Source organism: Carassius gibelio, chromosome B2 (assembly GCF_023724105.1).
Source record: "Carassius gibelio isolate Cgi1373 ecotype wild population from Czech Republic chromosome B2, carGib1.2-hapl.c, whole genome shotgun sequence".
NCBI lineage: Eukaryota > Metazoa > Chordata > Actinopteri > Cypriniformes > Cyprinidae > Carassius > Carassius gibelio.
The window spans coordinates 4,177,304-4,191,047 of NC_068397.1; the positions used below are offsets into that span (position 1 = coordinate 4,177,304).

General features: G+C 35.5%; 1 protein-coding gene across 1 annotated transcript in view; it reads right to left on the minus strand.

Annotated features, from left to right (window-relative positions):
• Positions 1 to 6,709, minus strand: part of LOC127950425 (probable G-protein coupled receptor 158) — a 48,737-nt gene extending 42,028 nt beyond the window's left edge. The window contains exons 1-2 of the mRNA XM_052547468.1: positions 5,820 to 6,709; positions 1,167 to 1,272 (exon numbers count right to left, since the gene is read on the minus strand). Of these exons, the coding sequence (XP_052403428.1) occupies positions 1,167 to 1,272; positions 5,820 to 6,700 (987 nt within the window). The 5' untranslated portion in view covers positions 6,701 to 6,709. The remainder of the gene's footprint in view (positions 1 to 1,166; positions 1,273 to 5,819) is intronic.
• Between the last annotated feature and the right edge of the window lie 7,035 nt (positions 6,710 to 13,744).

Genomic DNA, 13,744 nt, shown 5'->3' on the forward strand with positions numbered 1-13,744 from the left:
TGAATAATCATATATTTTGAATGGTGTCTAAGATTCACAAAATTATTTAAAGATATGCACTATCATTTGGTTATTAAATATAAATCATTGTCATTGAAATCCCAGCAAAAAACAACTATATTATCATATGCAACAATATTTTGATCACCAACACCTAGCACGCACACACAGATGGAGAACAAATCTCACTTTAAACTGAGAAAGAGCTAAAGAGCAGACAGATTCTGAACACTAGGTGTTTCATGTATATGGGCACATTTTTAAGGAAATACCATGTTACAAACTAATATGATAATAGCAGAATAAAAAAAAAATAAAAAAACAGCGGAACAAATGTTTGAATAATGCTTGCTTCAAGAATTGTTTGTGTGTTTTTTACACCAGTTCATGTAGTCCAGCACTTGTGCAATGACATAATGCATAAACCCACAGAGTGATGTAATTTAGCGTATGAGTGCGCCTTCCAGAAACATCCAATCCAGTCCAAACTCTCTCTGGCACGCGGGCAGAACAGCTCCGACGGTCTAATTAGCTCTCGCAGAGCAACTTCCAGCTTACTACAGACTCCAGTCAAGGATGTAATAAATCCCCCATTTAATTCATCTAAAATACAAACAAAGATAATGAACCAATCTGGAGGGAAAGTGAAGCTTCACAGAGGAAAAAAAAATGAACCATGAAAGCAATCCCACTTGAGCACACAGAAATATCATTGTGCTCTGTCCAATTAACTAGAAATGAGAACTGATGCTGCTAAAATGAAAAGTTTCACATGATCAGGGATATTATGACATTAGAAAGATTTAAACATGCAGGGTTGCTTTGATTAGGTCACACACAGCAGGGAAAAATTATGTTAAATGCAAACAAAACAAAAATGTTCAAATGTTATATATGATCCCAAATATTCAATGCAAGCCGGACATTACATATCTGTGATTAATGTAAAGCTACTTGCATTTCTACACCAAAAAATGACCTATTACATTAAGATGTTTTTTGTGATTATCATAAAGCACTTTTTTGAATTTTTCATTTATTTTCAATATTTAATTTGAATTAAATTTTTGTTTACTTCTTTACTTGTGCCTAATGTAAGTCTGGGTACAGAAGCAAACATTATGAGTGCTTTAGTGTCTCAGCAGTCATTGAGACTGAACACTCACCTCCATAGTTGTCAAGTTACAGCGGTGAGTTCCTGCAAACCAACCGCTTCTGGAGCACTGGTCAATGTCCACATCCTGCAGATTAACATCCACCCGCACAACTCCTCTACACCACCACAGAAGGAGACAGAGAGGTTTAAATGAAAACATGACACTTTCATTTCAGGGGACATGAAAATCTACACATAATGTGACATGTACCACATTTGCAGTGTGAAGAGATAGCGATAAGCAGACATTAGTATGCAAACATATGCAAGAATGAAGATCAGTGAATTCAAATATTAAGGTGCATATGCTAAGACTTACTATTATTAATTGCTAATGTATTTTTTATATTTATGCTCAAACGCATATATGCCTGCTTTAGTACAACACTTTAATTGTACTTCATTGTTCATGTTCAAGGATCGCTTTGAACTTAGAACAAAACTCACGAGCAAGCATGTATACAACATATTTCACCATGTTTTACTTTGCTTGTAAAAGAATCAAAATAGAAAAACTAATATTTGTATGAACTCTACCCACCTTTCTTTTCTTTTTTTAGTAACTAATAACAAGAAAAATAACAAAGGTCGGTAAATGGTAAAACTGTTTGCACTACAAACCAATGTGTTCATAAGGTCATGCATTAAAATATTATGATAAGACACACCAATTTCCAATATCAAGCAGCCAAATGAGCTGTTTAGTACAGCTAAAATAGATGAGATGGATGCCAGACCAATAAAATGTACAAATGGCCACGCCCACTCTTACAGGAAGAAAAAGCTGCTATAATAAATATTATAATATCATAACTTACCGGTAATACAAAATATATTTTTTCAACACAGAGTAATGAAGCTGAAATGTCAAATATGGTTTGAAATCAAAATACACATTTCTTAGAATAATTACTGCATAATTACAATCACAGGAAAAAAAGTTAAGTATAAATAGGTCCTTGAAATAATTGCAGGTTACTACCTTTTTTAATTACCTACAAATTGACTGGTATATTGACTATAAAAATAGAACATTAAAAAAAAAACTTTTTGTCTTTTGTTATAGAGTCTTGTTTGCAGTTTCTTAGTGTCCTCTACATAGCAAATATAATAAAATATGAATTCAGAAATACATTTTTCCAAACCATTTGTTTATTATGCTCCAAACAATGTAATAATGTAAATATATATATATATATATATATATATATATATATATATATATATGTGCTTCTCAGGATGATATGAAAAATAATAATAATCAGATTATTAAAAATCTACTGCAATTTCTTTGAAAGAATGCAGAATGGTCAACTTGTTGGCTACAAAACAAACCTCCATCCAAAAGTTTCTGCAGTTTCACTTTTCTTTGCTGCAAAACAAAGTCTCATCATGAGCTGCACGCTACACTTTGCAAGAGCATTTCAATTGCTCTTCCACAGGAAATGAGATCATTAGACTCAACAGAATCCCACGTTTTAGACTGCAAGAATCAACTCTGCAGGGCCATATTCAATCTGATTTGCAAATGCTGCTTGTTGTATGATGTAAGATTTTCATTTAAGCAATCGCGCTTTCTGATTTGGAGGGAAAGCCAGCCCTCCGGTTCATTACATGAAAATGAGAGTTGTTGGCTCGGCTTTTACTCCAGATAGAGGTCCATTAGAGGGGCTCCTCTTTCAATGTCCCATAAGGCATGTTATCTGAGACCCGTGGACCAGGCTGCTTCATATCGACGCCATGTTCTCTCATAATCTTTGCTACTTTTTTATTTCAGAAAAGATGATGTTGTCTGTTATAAAGGCACAATGTAACATAAAACTAAAATACTTACTATGTCCCTGTTGAAATGAACGAAGAACCACATCAATCTCCAGCATCTAATTCAACTAACTCTAGAATCTGTAAATGAACCTCTCCTTTCCATTTCCTGCCTGACAACAGCATGAGAGACGAGACCTGAAGAGTATGTGCCACAAAATGAGAGACAGCACAACACATGTCTGTCTCCCACACTGAATAATAAATAATAAGGTGACTGTGAACTGACTTCTTTTCTCAGAATTGTGAGACGTGAACTTGCAAGTGAAGTCAGAATTTCAAGATATTAACTTGCAGTTCTGCTTTTTCTCTTGCAGTTGTGAGTTTATATCTCACACTCCAGAAAATAAGAATTGTGAGATGTAAATATGCAATTGCAAGTTTGTAAGAAAATACCCCGATTTATTATTTGCCTAATAAATGACAATACAATTTGTAATTTTAAACATATTTCTAAAATATTTGTGTTTTCTCTTCATGACGTGGTCTAGAGTAGACATTTAAGCACTGTTTATGTATAAAACACAACCGAATAAATGTTTGAAAGTTTGAATAGTTTCTTTTTTTTCAGCAAAGGATGCACCAAATGTCAAAAGTCTGTGTATCATGTCAGTGTATCTGTGTTAAACATAAATGTTTCTTGAGCAGAAAATCAGCATGTTAAAATGATTTCTGAGGGATCATGTGACACTGAAGACAAAATCTGAAGAAAAATTACATTTTAAAATATATTCAAATAGAAAACAGTCATTTGAAATTGTAATAATATTTCACAATATTCCGGTTTTATTGCATTTTTGATCAAATAAATGCAGGATTAGTGAGCATAAGAGTTTTTCATATTTCAAATTTTGTATATAAATATTTTTATAAATTTTCTGGTGTAATCGTGCGCCTCTGAAACTCCAACAACAGTTTCACACTGCAGGCTTTAATTAAAGGTTTCATTCTTATGAATGGATGCTTTTTTTTCCTGTTGCTTTGACCAAAAAAAAAAAAAATGATTAGAAGACTGAGTTCTCTTTTTGTCTGGAGTCTGGAGCTGCAGGGGATAGACACTGATTGTTATGTGCATGAGCCCCCAAATCACTCCTCTCTACTCATTTCTTCCCGTTTCATTTTCGACTCCAGCGAAGGCCCAAAGGCAGAAGCCATCTGTCTGCTGAGATGTGAAACAAACACCTGCAGATAGCTGGAGCTGCCAGCGCTCTCTTATCTTTAGGTGAAGAAAACGGTGCATGAGCGCGAGAGAGAGAAAGTGACAGAGAAATGTGAGAATGATCTGCTCTACGCACTGCTCTTTCAAGTCGGGGGATGTTAACAATGTTTACATTCCTGTTCTCACAATGTCTTGATGATCAAACGTATAAATAACTTACATAAGGATAAAAATAACTGATGTGAAACATACTGCAAGAAAAAAGAGAACAGCAATCATAGGTTTTCACACAAAAAGAAAAATATCTACTCTACTATCCAATATCTACTCTGACGTGACGCTGCATACTGCAAGTAACAAAGCTCCAAATATAAGCACTATGCTTGCAATTTACAAAACTATTTAGCATTTCACTGACAATTATAGCTATTTATGAAATACAATGCATTGCCAGCTAAATGTGTTTTTAATTTCAGAAGCTTGAAAATCCTGATTGTTGACAGATTGGAAATCTTACAAAGCTTACAAACTTTTCATTCCCAGTTACTTAGTGGTCAATAACCTGAAGAGTAGAGTGGAAAATGTTGCCATGTTGTAGTTTTAACCCTCATGTTGTGTTCTTCCAGGGGTTTTGACCCAGAGAGGATTTTTGTTCCGGGAGGGTCAGCATGCTTTTTCCAAAAGAGACAAAAATATAGCTTTGAGAAGGAGTTGGTTTGTTTTCAGTTCGATTGACAGCAAAGATCCCCACATGTCTGGCGCTAGACTCAAATATCCACCACTGAAGCATGCCAACTTATGCAGCAGACCATTAAATAAAACAGCACCAACCATAAAAAAGTCTAAGTAGGCTATGCAGAACTTATGTAAAACATCTTGAGGGAGATCCATGTGCTTCATGGTCTTTTTAAGTGATTTAATGTACTTCTTAAAAATGAAACAAAGACAATGAAACTGAAGGAGAGCTGCACAATGACCTGAAAATTAAAGAGGAAAATGTTGTTATCATTTGCTTACTTTCACGTTGTTCTAGACTTAGGATGTGTTTCCCATACAACTATGTAAACTCGCTGCTTCACTACTATGTTTTGTGTTTCATTGTTTTACAGTTGAAATTTTGCTGTATTTATAAAAGACTATAGTGGTGTTCCTGTTTTATGCCAGCTGACCCCTACATAACAGCTTGGCATGTGGTCACTAAACCAATCTTTCATTCTTAAGGAAATGTTTATATATTTCGTAGCCAAACCTTTAAGATACGTACCAACAGAAATCAACTTTCACAAATACTTCTGAAATAGACTTCCTCAGTGGTGGCCAAGATGATTACAACACTAGTATTTTCACAAGCTAAAATGGATTTAAGTCAGTTATTTCAATCTTTTGCTTTAGTGAGTCAGAAATATCAGTTAATATTTGACACAATGACACACTACAGCAAAAGATGGTGAAAATACTAGTGCTCTTACAGTTTTGGGCTTACAAATGTGAGTGACAACTTGCACCTGTTTGTGAACAACTGATCTCGCATTAAACATGTAAGCTTACTGCATAGTCATGGTGTATATTCAATACATTTATTAAATGTGTTCAAACTAAAACGTGCTCGTCTTACATAAACATTGTGAGTTCAGTTTAATTATTGTTCGGTCTGTGGTGACTTCTGCATTCAGAGAGTCTTACCTGAACTCCGGCGCTGTGGTGTTCTTCAGACCGTAGAGACCGGCGGAGAGCGTCAGCAGCCAGTGCGGCACAAACCTGCCGCGCGCGCACTCCAGATAGGGCGCAGACCACTTGACACGACTTCTGTCCAGAAAATATCCGTCCTGCGCTGCTGGAAACCCTCGACCTTTGGCCAGCCTCTGGGGTCCCTTGCGGTCCCGGAACTCGTTGTACCAGTCGGAATCAGACGTCCTGTTTTTAAGGCTATGACGCGCGGTGTTGGACAGATCTTGGAGCACTATGCGCTCCTCTCCTCGGGTCGCCTGAAGGAACATCTGCCCCTCGGGAGACTCCGTGTGAAATGTGAGCACCGCCCGGTGGATTTTAGGATTCCCTTCCAACATACTCGTCACGAGCGCGTGGTACCACTGGACATCCCTCCTCGGATGCTGCTCCCTGGAGCTGTTGGACTGCAGGAGCGTGTTTAGGATGTTGGTGGCGTGCGTCATGGTGTCGAGGACGCCGTGGAGGGAGGAGTGCGAGGCGGCGTGAGCTCCACCGCGGAGACTGCTCAGCTCGTACCGCCGAGAGCAGCTGACATGCTCCAGGGTGGACGAGTCCCCCGTGTGCAGGAAAGCGGTGACCACCCGAGGCAGATCCTCCTCGAGCTTATGCGCCACGGCCGTCCGCTCGGTGCTGGACACGGTCGGCTGCTGGTGCATCGTCTCCCCGGTGCTGTAACCCGGGTATTTAGCCTTGAGTTCGGGATCTTTGTCGTTTTCCGACCATTCCACGTAGCCATAGTTTGATCCCTTCGCAATCCCCACTAGCAGAAGAAGGTAGAGCAGGAATGCATCCATGCCTCGACGACAACGAGGAGCGTGAACGTTCTCCATCGACATTCACTTCATGAGTGCGTCCATTCCTCAGCTCAGCGTAAACAGACGTGCATTGTCAGAAGTTTCTCAACTCTAATGGTTCAGTCAGACTAATAACCCACACACCGACCACAACACCCACATCTGTGGATCTGACGCGGTCTTTGAGAGACTGTGGCGAATATCTACCGCCTCATTTCTGCGGTGGTTCCTGTGGTGCTCACTGCTGCTCGGAGCTGCGGGGGGCTGATGGTTTCCAAAAGCATCTTTCCCTCGTTACTGTCCCGGAGACTTGTGAATGGCCATCGCTCCTGTCAGTCTCGTGCACTTGGGTGGAGTGAAGAGAGACAGTGACAAGGGATGCTCTCATGGACATTATTAAGCAATCCTTGTTCATTCTTCTTCTCCATGATCTCATTGATATTAATGATGCATTGTTTGTGTATGCTAAATGTTACATTATAAGCGTAACACTAAACCTTTTTGAAGCTGAACTGTAAAAAATGCACCTACACTGTAAAAAGTTTAACTATTATTTACTCAATTTTTTTGGTGAAACATTTTTACACTCAAAAAAATTGAGTAAATTTTAAAGCTGTGAAATCAATGAAATGTACTGTTTAAATTGAGTAATTGTAAGTAAAAAAATTAAGTAAATCTGAATAACTGAATAACTTTATATGAGAAATAAAATTAATTAGATATAATCAAAATTATAAAACACCACAACTGTAATTCTATGTAAAATAAACAAAAAATATTGAGTAGATATAATTGAAATATTGGATGAAATTTAACCAAACAAATGTGCTATGTTTACTACATGTAAAAGTGAATTTAACTTAATATTGGACTATAAATGATCAAAATGTTGCATTCACTTTTTTTTTACACCATTTACCCTTTACAATTAATATAATAAAACCAAATAAAGAAAGAAACACATTTTTTATTAAACATTTATTTATCAATTAAACATCAGACAAAGTCTAAAATCAACCTTTGAAACATTTTATCCATTTTAATATTCCAGTAGATTGCAAAAATTAAAAACTGTAAAGCAGCCATAAGGGAAATGATTAAACCTTATGAAACATTTCATCCATCTTAGTATTCAAGTAGATTACATGTAAAATATGATAGCCGTAAGAGAAATGACATCTTACTTTGTTCCTGGTGCATACCAGCCATTTGCAGTCACACTCATTACCACTCATTAAACCATAAAAAAAAAGCAACACTTACATCAATATTAAAGGGATAGTTCACCCAAAAAGATGATGTTGTCATAATGTACTCGCCCTCAAGTTGTCCCAAACCTGTAGAGTTTCTTTCTTCTGTTGAACACAAAAGATATTTTAATGAATGTTGGTTAACAGACAGTTGAAAGTTGCCATTGACTTCCATGGTAGAAAAAAAAAAGAAAAAAAGGCTACTATGCAAAGTCAATGGCAACCTTTAAATGCGTTAACCAACACTCTTTAATACTTGGCTGAATGTCACGTCACTTCACTTAAAATATCTTTTGTGTTCAACAGAAGAAAGAAACTCGTACAGGTTTGGGACAAATTGAGGGAGAGTAAATTATGACAACATCATCTTTTTGAGTGAACTATCCCTTCAACAGAATTAATCCGATAACAGAAACACTTCCATCAGGAATACCCATTCTGTGGGATGATCATGAACCACTACTGTGCAAGAAGATAATTTTTTAACCTCTGAACATTAACAGAGAGTTTTGGAGGATCCAGCTCAAGAAACAGTTTTTGGAACAACTCAAGTGAGTACAGGTCCTTCTCAAAAAAATTTTATATTATGATAAAAGTTCATTATTTTCCATAATGTATTGATAAAAATTAAACTTTCATATATTTTTGATTCATTGCACAACAACTGAAATATTTCAGGTCTTTTATTGTTTTAATAGTGATGATTTTGGCATATAGCATTATAATATAGCTTAAAGCAAATTTTGGATGTCATTCGGAAATCAAGGTGCCAGAGTCTGGAGGAAGACTGGGGAGAAGAAAATGCCAAAATGCCTGAAGTCCAGTGTCAAGTACCCACAGTCAGTGATGGTCTGGGGTGCCATGTCAGCTGCTGGTGTTGGTCTACTGTGTTTTATCAAGTGCAGGGTCAATGCAGCTAGTTACCAGGAGATTTTGGAGCACTTCATGCTTCCATCTGCTGAAAAGCTTTATGGAGATGAAGATTTCGTTTTTCAGCACGACCTGGCACCTGCTCACAGTGCCAAAACCACTGGTAAATGGTTTACTGACCATGGTATTACTGTGCTCAATTGGCCTGCCAACTCTCCTGACCTGAACCCCATAGAGAATCTGTGGGATATTGTGAAGAGAAAGTTGAGAGACGCAAGATCCAACACTCTGGATGAGCTTAAGGCCGCTATCGAAGCATCCTGGGCCTCCATAACACCTCAGCAGTGCCACAGGCTGAGTGCCTCCATGCCACGCCGCATTGAAGCAGTCATTTCTGCAAAAGGATTCCCGAAGTATTGAGTGCATAACTGAACATAATTATTTAAAGGTTGACTTTTTTTTTTGTATTAAAAACACTTTTCTTTTATTGGTCGGATGAAATTTGCTAATGTTTTGAGAATTTGGGGTTTTCATGAGCTGTATGCCAAAATCATCAGTATTAAATCAATAAAAGACCTGAAATATTTCAGTTGGTGTGCAATGAATCTAAAATATATGAAAGTTTAATTTTTATCATTACATTATGGAAAATAATGAACTTTATCACAATAAGCTAATTTTTTGAGAAGGACCTGTATTTGTGGGTCTTGGGATATCTCAAATCCAATGCATACGTGACTCCCAAAAGATAGCAGCAGGCTCTGCTGAGATTCCCAAGACTGCGGAGGACAGTGATGCCCTCAATCACAACTCCTACATCGCTGACTGCCCCATCATTGTCCCGAAGGATGTAGATTTTTATGACCTCCTCTGCCAACTCTGCGTGTACGAAGACGGGTAGATCAGCTGAACCCTACAGGCAAATTTTAAAGATAACTGGTTAGAGCTAACATTCAAACCTGAATGTTACAAGAAAGCGATAAATACACAAAACAAATAGCACCTGAAGAAGCAAACATTCTGTTGGACCGTATGATAGGTAAAATCTCAAACAAAGTTTACTAGGGGGAGGAGTTGCAAAAATTAACAGCATTCTTCTTAACAAGAGGACAGGTTAATTTTCTACATAGGGACATTTATTTTTTAACAATAAACCTAAAAGAAAAATGAAAAGAGACTAACTGTGAGCTTCTATGCTTTAAATCAATGCTATAGGCTTTTATTGAGGTCCGCATTATTTCAACCAATTTCTTTATAAACATGTTTAATATTTAAGTAAAATGACTAATGGTTTTGAAACAAAAAAGCTTGTTTAATTGCACTACTTGAAAAAAAATATGCATTGCATTAACCCTCACACTCAACCCTTAACCCTCTAAATAATTCTGTGGCTTAGTAAATATTACAATAATATTTAACTTTATGAACTTAATAAAATCTCTGAATATTATAAGATTGTAAATGTGTACCTTGAAATGCAATGTAGTTGCTTTGGATAAAAGCGTCTGCCAAATACATAAATGTAAACATAATAATTGACTAAAAATACAACAGTTAATTTTATCTAAAATGTACAGTTATATTTTATCTTTTTTTTCCACTAAAACAATTTAGTATTTGACTAACAAATTGTTTATTTATAATACACATAATATATTTGTGAAATTTCTATCAAACTATTTAAGGATGCAAAATTAAACTGATCTGTTTCAGGGAACAAAAATATTACTTTAATTAAAATTAAAACAATGTACCCCTCCCCCAGCCTCCGCTGTCCTTCAATACCCACCAGGTCTGGATTTGTTTTGAAACAGCTGCGGTGACTGGAGTAATGGAATGAAAATTCGGCTTTAATGTATATATGTATGTATGTATGTGTATATATATATATATATATATATATATATATATATATATATATATATATATATATATATATGTGTGTGTGTGTGTGTGTGTGTGTGTGTATATAAATATTATATCAGTCTGGCGAGTAACCCTAAAAAAATTACCAGCCAAATAGCCATAGAGGGTAGGGGGGGATAATAGACGGTTGTTTTTTCTGCATTATTATTTTTTTAAATAAATGCAAGCTTAATGAGCTTAAGAAACTTATTTTAGAAACATTAAAAAGCTTACTGTTTTCAAACTTTTGACCGATATTGTATGTGATCTAGGTTTCAGTGCACTAGAATGATTTTACAACGGAGCAGGCCTTAAACTGGCTGACTCCCTATAGTGGGAGCTGATTAAAACGCACCAGTCTATGTTATGTCCACGCCATTTTAAATACTTTTGCATGGCGTATTTTTATTGGTTATTTAAGAGCTCATACTTGAGTTCATGTAGTAATTATGATGTTTTACAACAACGTGACAGCTTTTTACAAGACAGAATGTCATTTGAAAGTTCATAAATGATGTGTTCCCTTTTGACAAGCCACTGACCCCAAAGGGGAACCTGTACAAAATCGTTTTCCATTGGGCATGTATAGTTATAGTTGCTGGACCACGGTACACTTATCGTTAGACTTTCAAATGGCGGTTAAACGGTGATCCAAATAGTACGAAAGTTAATCCACTCCAAAAAAAAACCCTAACATACATATCGCTGCCCCACTAACTAACTTAGAAAACTACACTGTTATGTACACGTACACACGGTCAATGTTTAATCAACTTTTGAATAAAGTATTGCAAATATACATCGTTATAAAATGATTACTTACAGGAAATTCGAGTGATGCTGTTCACGTCGTTGCTGAGAAAAGCAGTCCTTCAGTGACAGGTGCCTCTTGCTTGAGCCGCGAAACTTGTTAAACTTCTTAAGATGTCGCAAAATACAAACACAATTGTTAGGAAATCCTTAATAATTAACTTCTGAATTAAACATCACAAACATATTTAGTTTAAGCTGGCTAAATTACATAACGTACCCCGATATGAGAGGAGTGCGGGTCTTGCCGTTGCTGAGGAAACTCAGGAACGCCGTCCTTCAGGTGACCTCGATTAAGTTACGAAACTTGTTGAAGATGACGTAAAATACAAAGACAATTGTTAGGAAATGCTTAATAATTATTAACTTTATAATAAAGTGTTACAAACGTAAGTAGGATTAGCTGACTAACCTTACTTACCAGGAGTTGTGAGGAGTATGGCTAGTCGACGTCTCTGCTGAGGAAAGCAGATTTTTTTTTCCTGCGGAGCTGCACACGTGATCACTTTAGCCGCGAAATTTACTTAATTTATTTAAACCGTTTTTTATTAAGCTGGAACTTTATTTAGGAAAATTGGTAGGAAATACTTAATAATTTTAGTTTCTAAAACAGATCAGTACAAGTAAATAATTATCAAATATTTATATTAGAATTCACCAGAAATATTGAGGGTATATTAAAAATATAATTAGTTAGTAAAATACTTATTTATTTTCATTAAATAAACTTAAATAATATATGTAAATTTTAGAGAAATTATTTGTTGGATTTTTAATTATTATTTTTAACCTGACCCACTCAAAATATCACTTAAATGATTTCAAAAGATTTTATTAAGTAAATATAGCTCTTTATTTTTGTGAAATTTACTAAGCCACTGAATTATTTTTTACAGTGTACAAAAACGTTTATAATTGTGTAACAGACGATTCATTAGAACACCTTTACAGTAGCCTACAATATGGCTATTTTTAAAAGTATATTTTTATGAGTAGAAAGTAAAGTAGAAATGGCCTTATATGTGGATTTATTTTCTTTTTTTTATCTGATATGTGGCCTTTTGTTTGCTGCATATCATTTGTTTCGTGATAATATGCAGAAAAATAAGTGTTAATTTGTTAAATATTCATTTTATGAAACATTACTTTTTAATTGTAAAACAACTCTACAGAATAAAATAGTGATGATAATAGTCATTATTCAGATCATTTCTCTAATCATCGAGTCACTGAAAAAGTCATCTTGTCTGAATTGGGGAAGAAATATGCACAGATCAAGTTATGTTTACAAGTGAAAAATAAAAGAGTGCTATAGAAATAAGTGGTTTTGATATGAGAGGTCAACAGAGATTTTATTTTATTCTATTACTAAAGGAAGCATTATTATAGTTAAAACATCTTGATGCATTTGTTTCTTACAAACATTTAGCTTTTCACTTCAAGATGTTAACTGATGGACTGGAGTGGTGTGGATGTGGATTATTGTGTTTATCAGCTGTTTGGACTCTCAGTCTGACGGCACCCATTCATTGCAGAGGATCCATTGGTGAGCAAATGATGCAATGCAACACTTCTTCAGCTCTGTTCTGAATTTAATGTCTGAATTTAATGTAGGGATATTAAAAGACAATTCAAAATAATTCCACAAGGACTGTACAATCTGAAATCATCTATTACCAGCACCAGTAAACAATCCCAATGAAAACGGCTTAGGCACTAAACAATATCTTCATTAAAATATAATTGGCTCAGAATAAATGCAACAGAAGCCATATATTATTAACTACAATAATGTGAATGTAGTACACCCTTATATATACTGCAGTTTTTTTTTTTTTTTTTTTTTTTTTTTTGAGGACCTTATGAAACTTATTTGAGACTGGTATTTTACAACAACAAAAATAAATAAATGGGAATAACATAACAAATGACACTAATGTTTTGTACAGCTTAAATAAGCACTCCATTGTCAACTTTGTGAGCACACTGTAGCCAACATTCAGTTGCAACTTTGCAACACGTGAAAAAATGCATGTGTCTCATCTGAACTCAAGTGTGCTTGACAGATCCCAGATGACTGGTCCGGTTACCCACTGGACCTGTTCTCCTTTCCCGAGCATTACTCCGACAAATCACATGTGATTTTAGGACCACATTGCATATGAACAAAAGTAAATACATATTTTAACGTTATTTTGTGCTGTATATTCATATATATATATATATATATATATATATATATATATATATA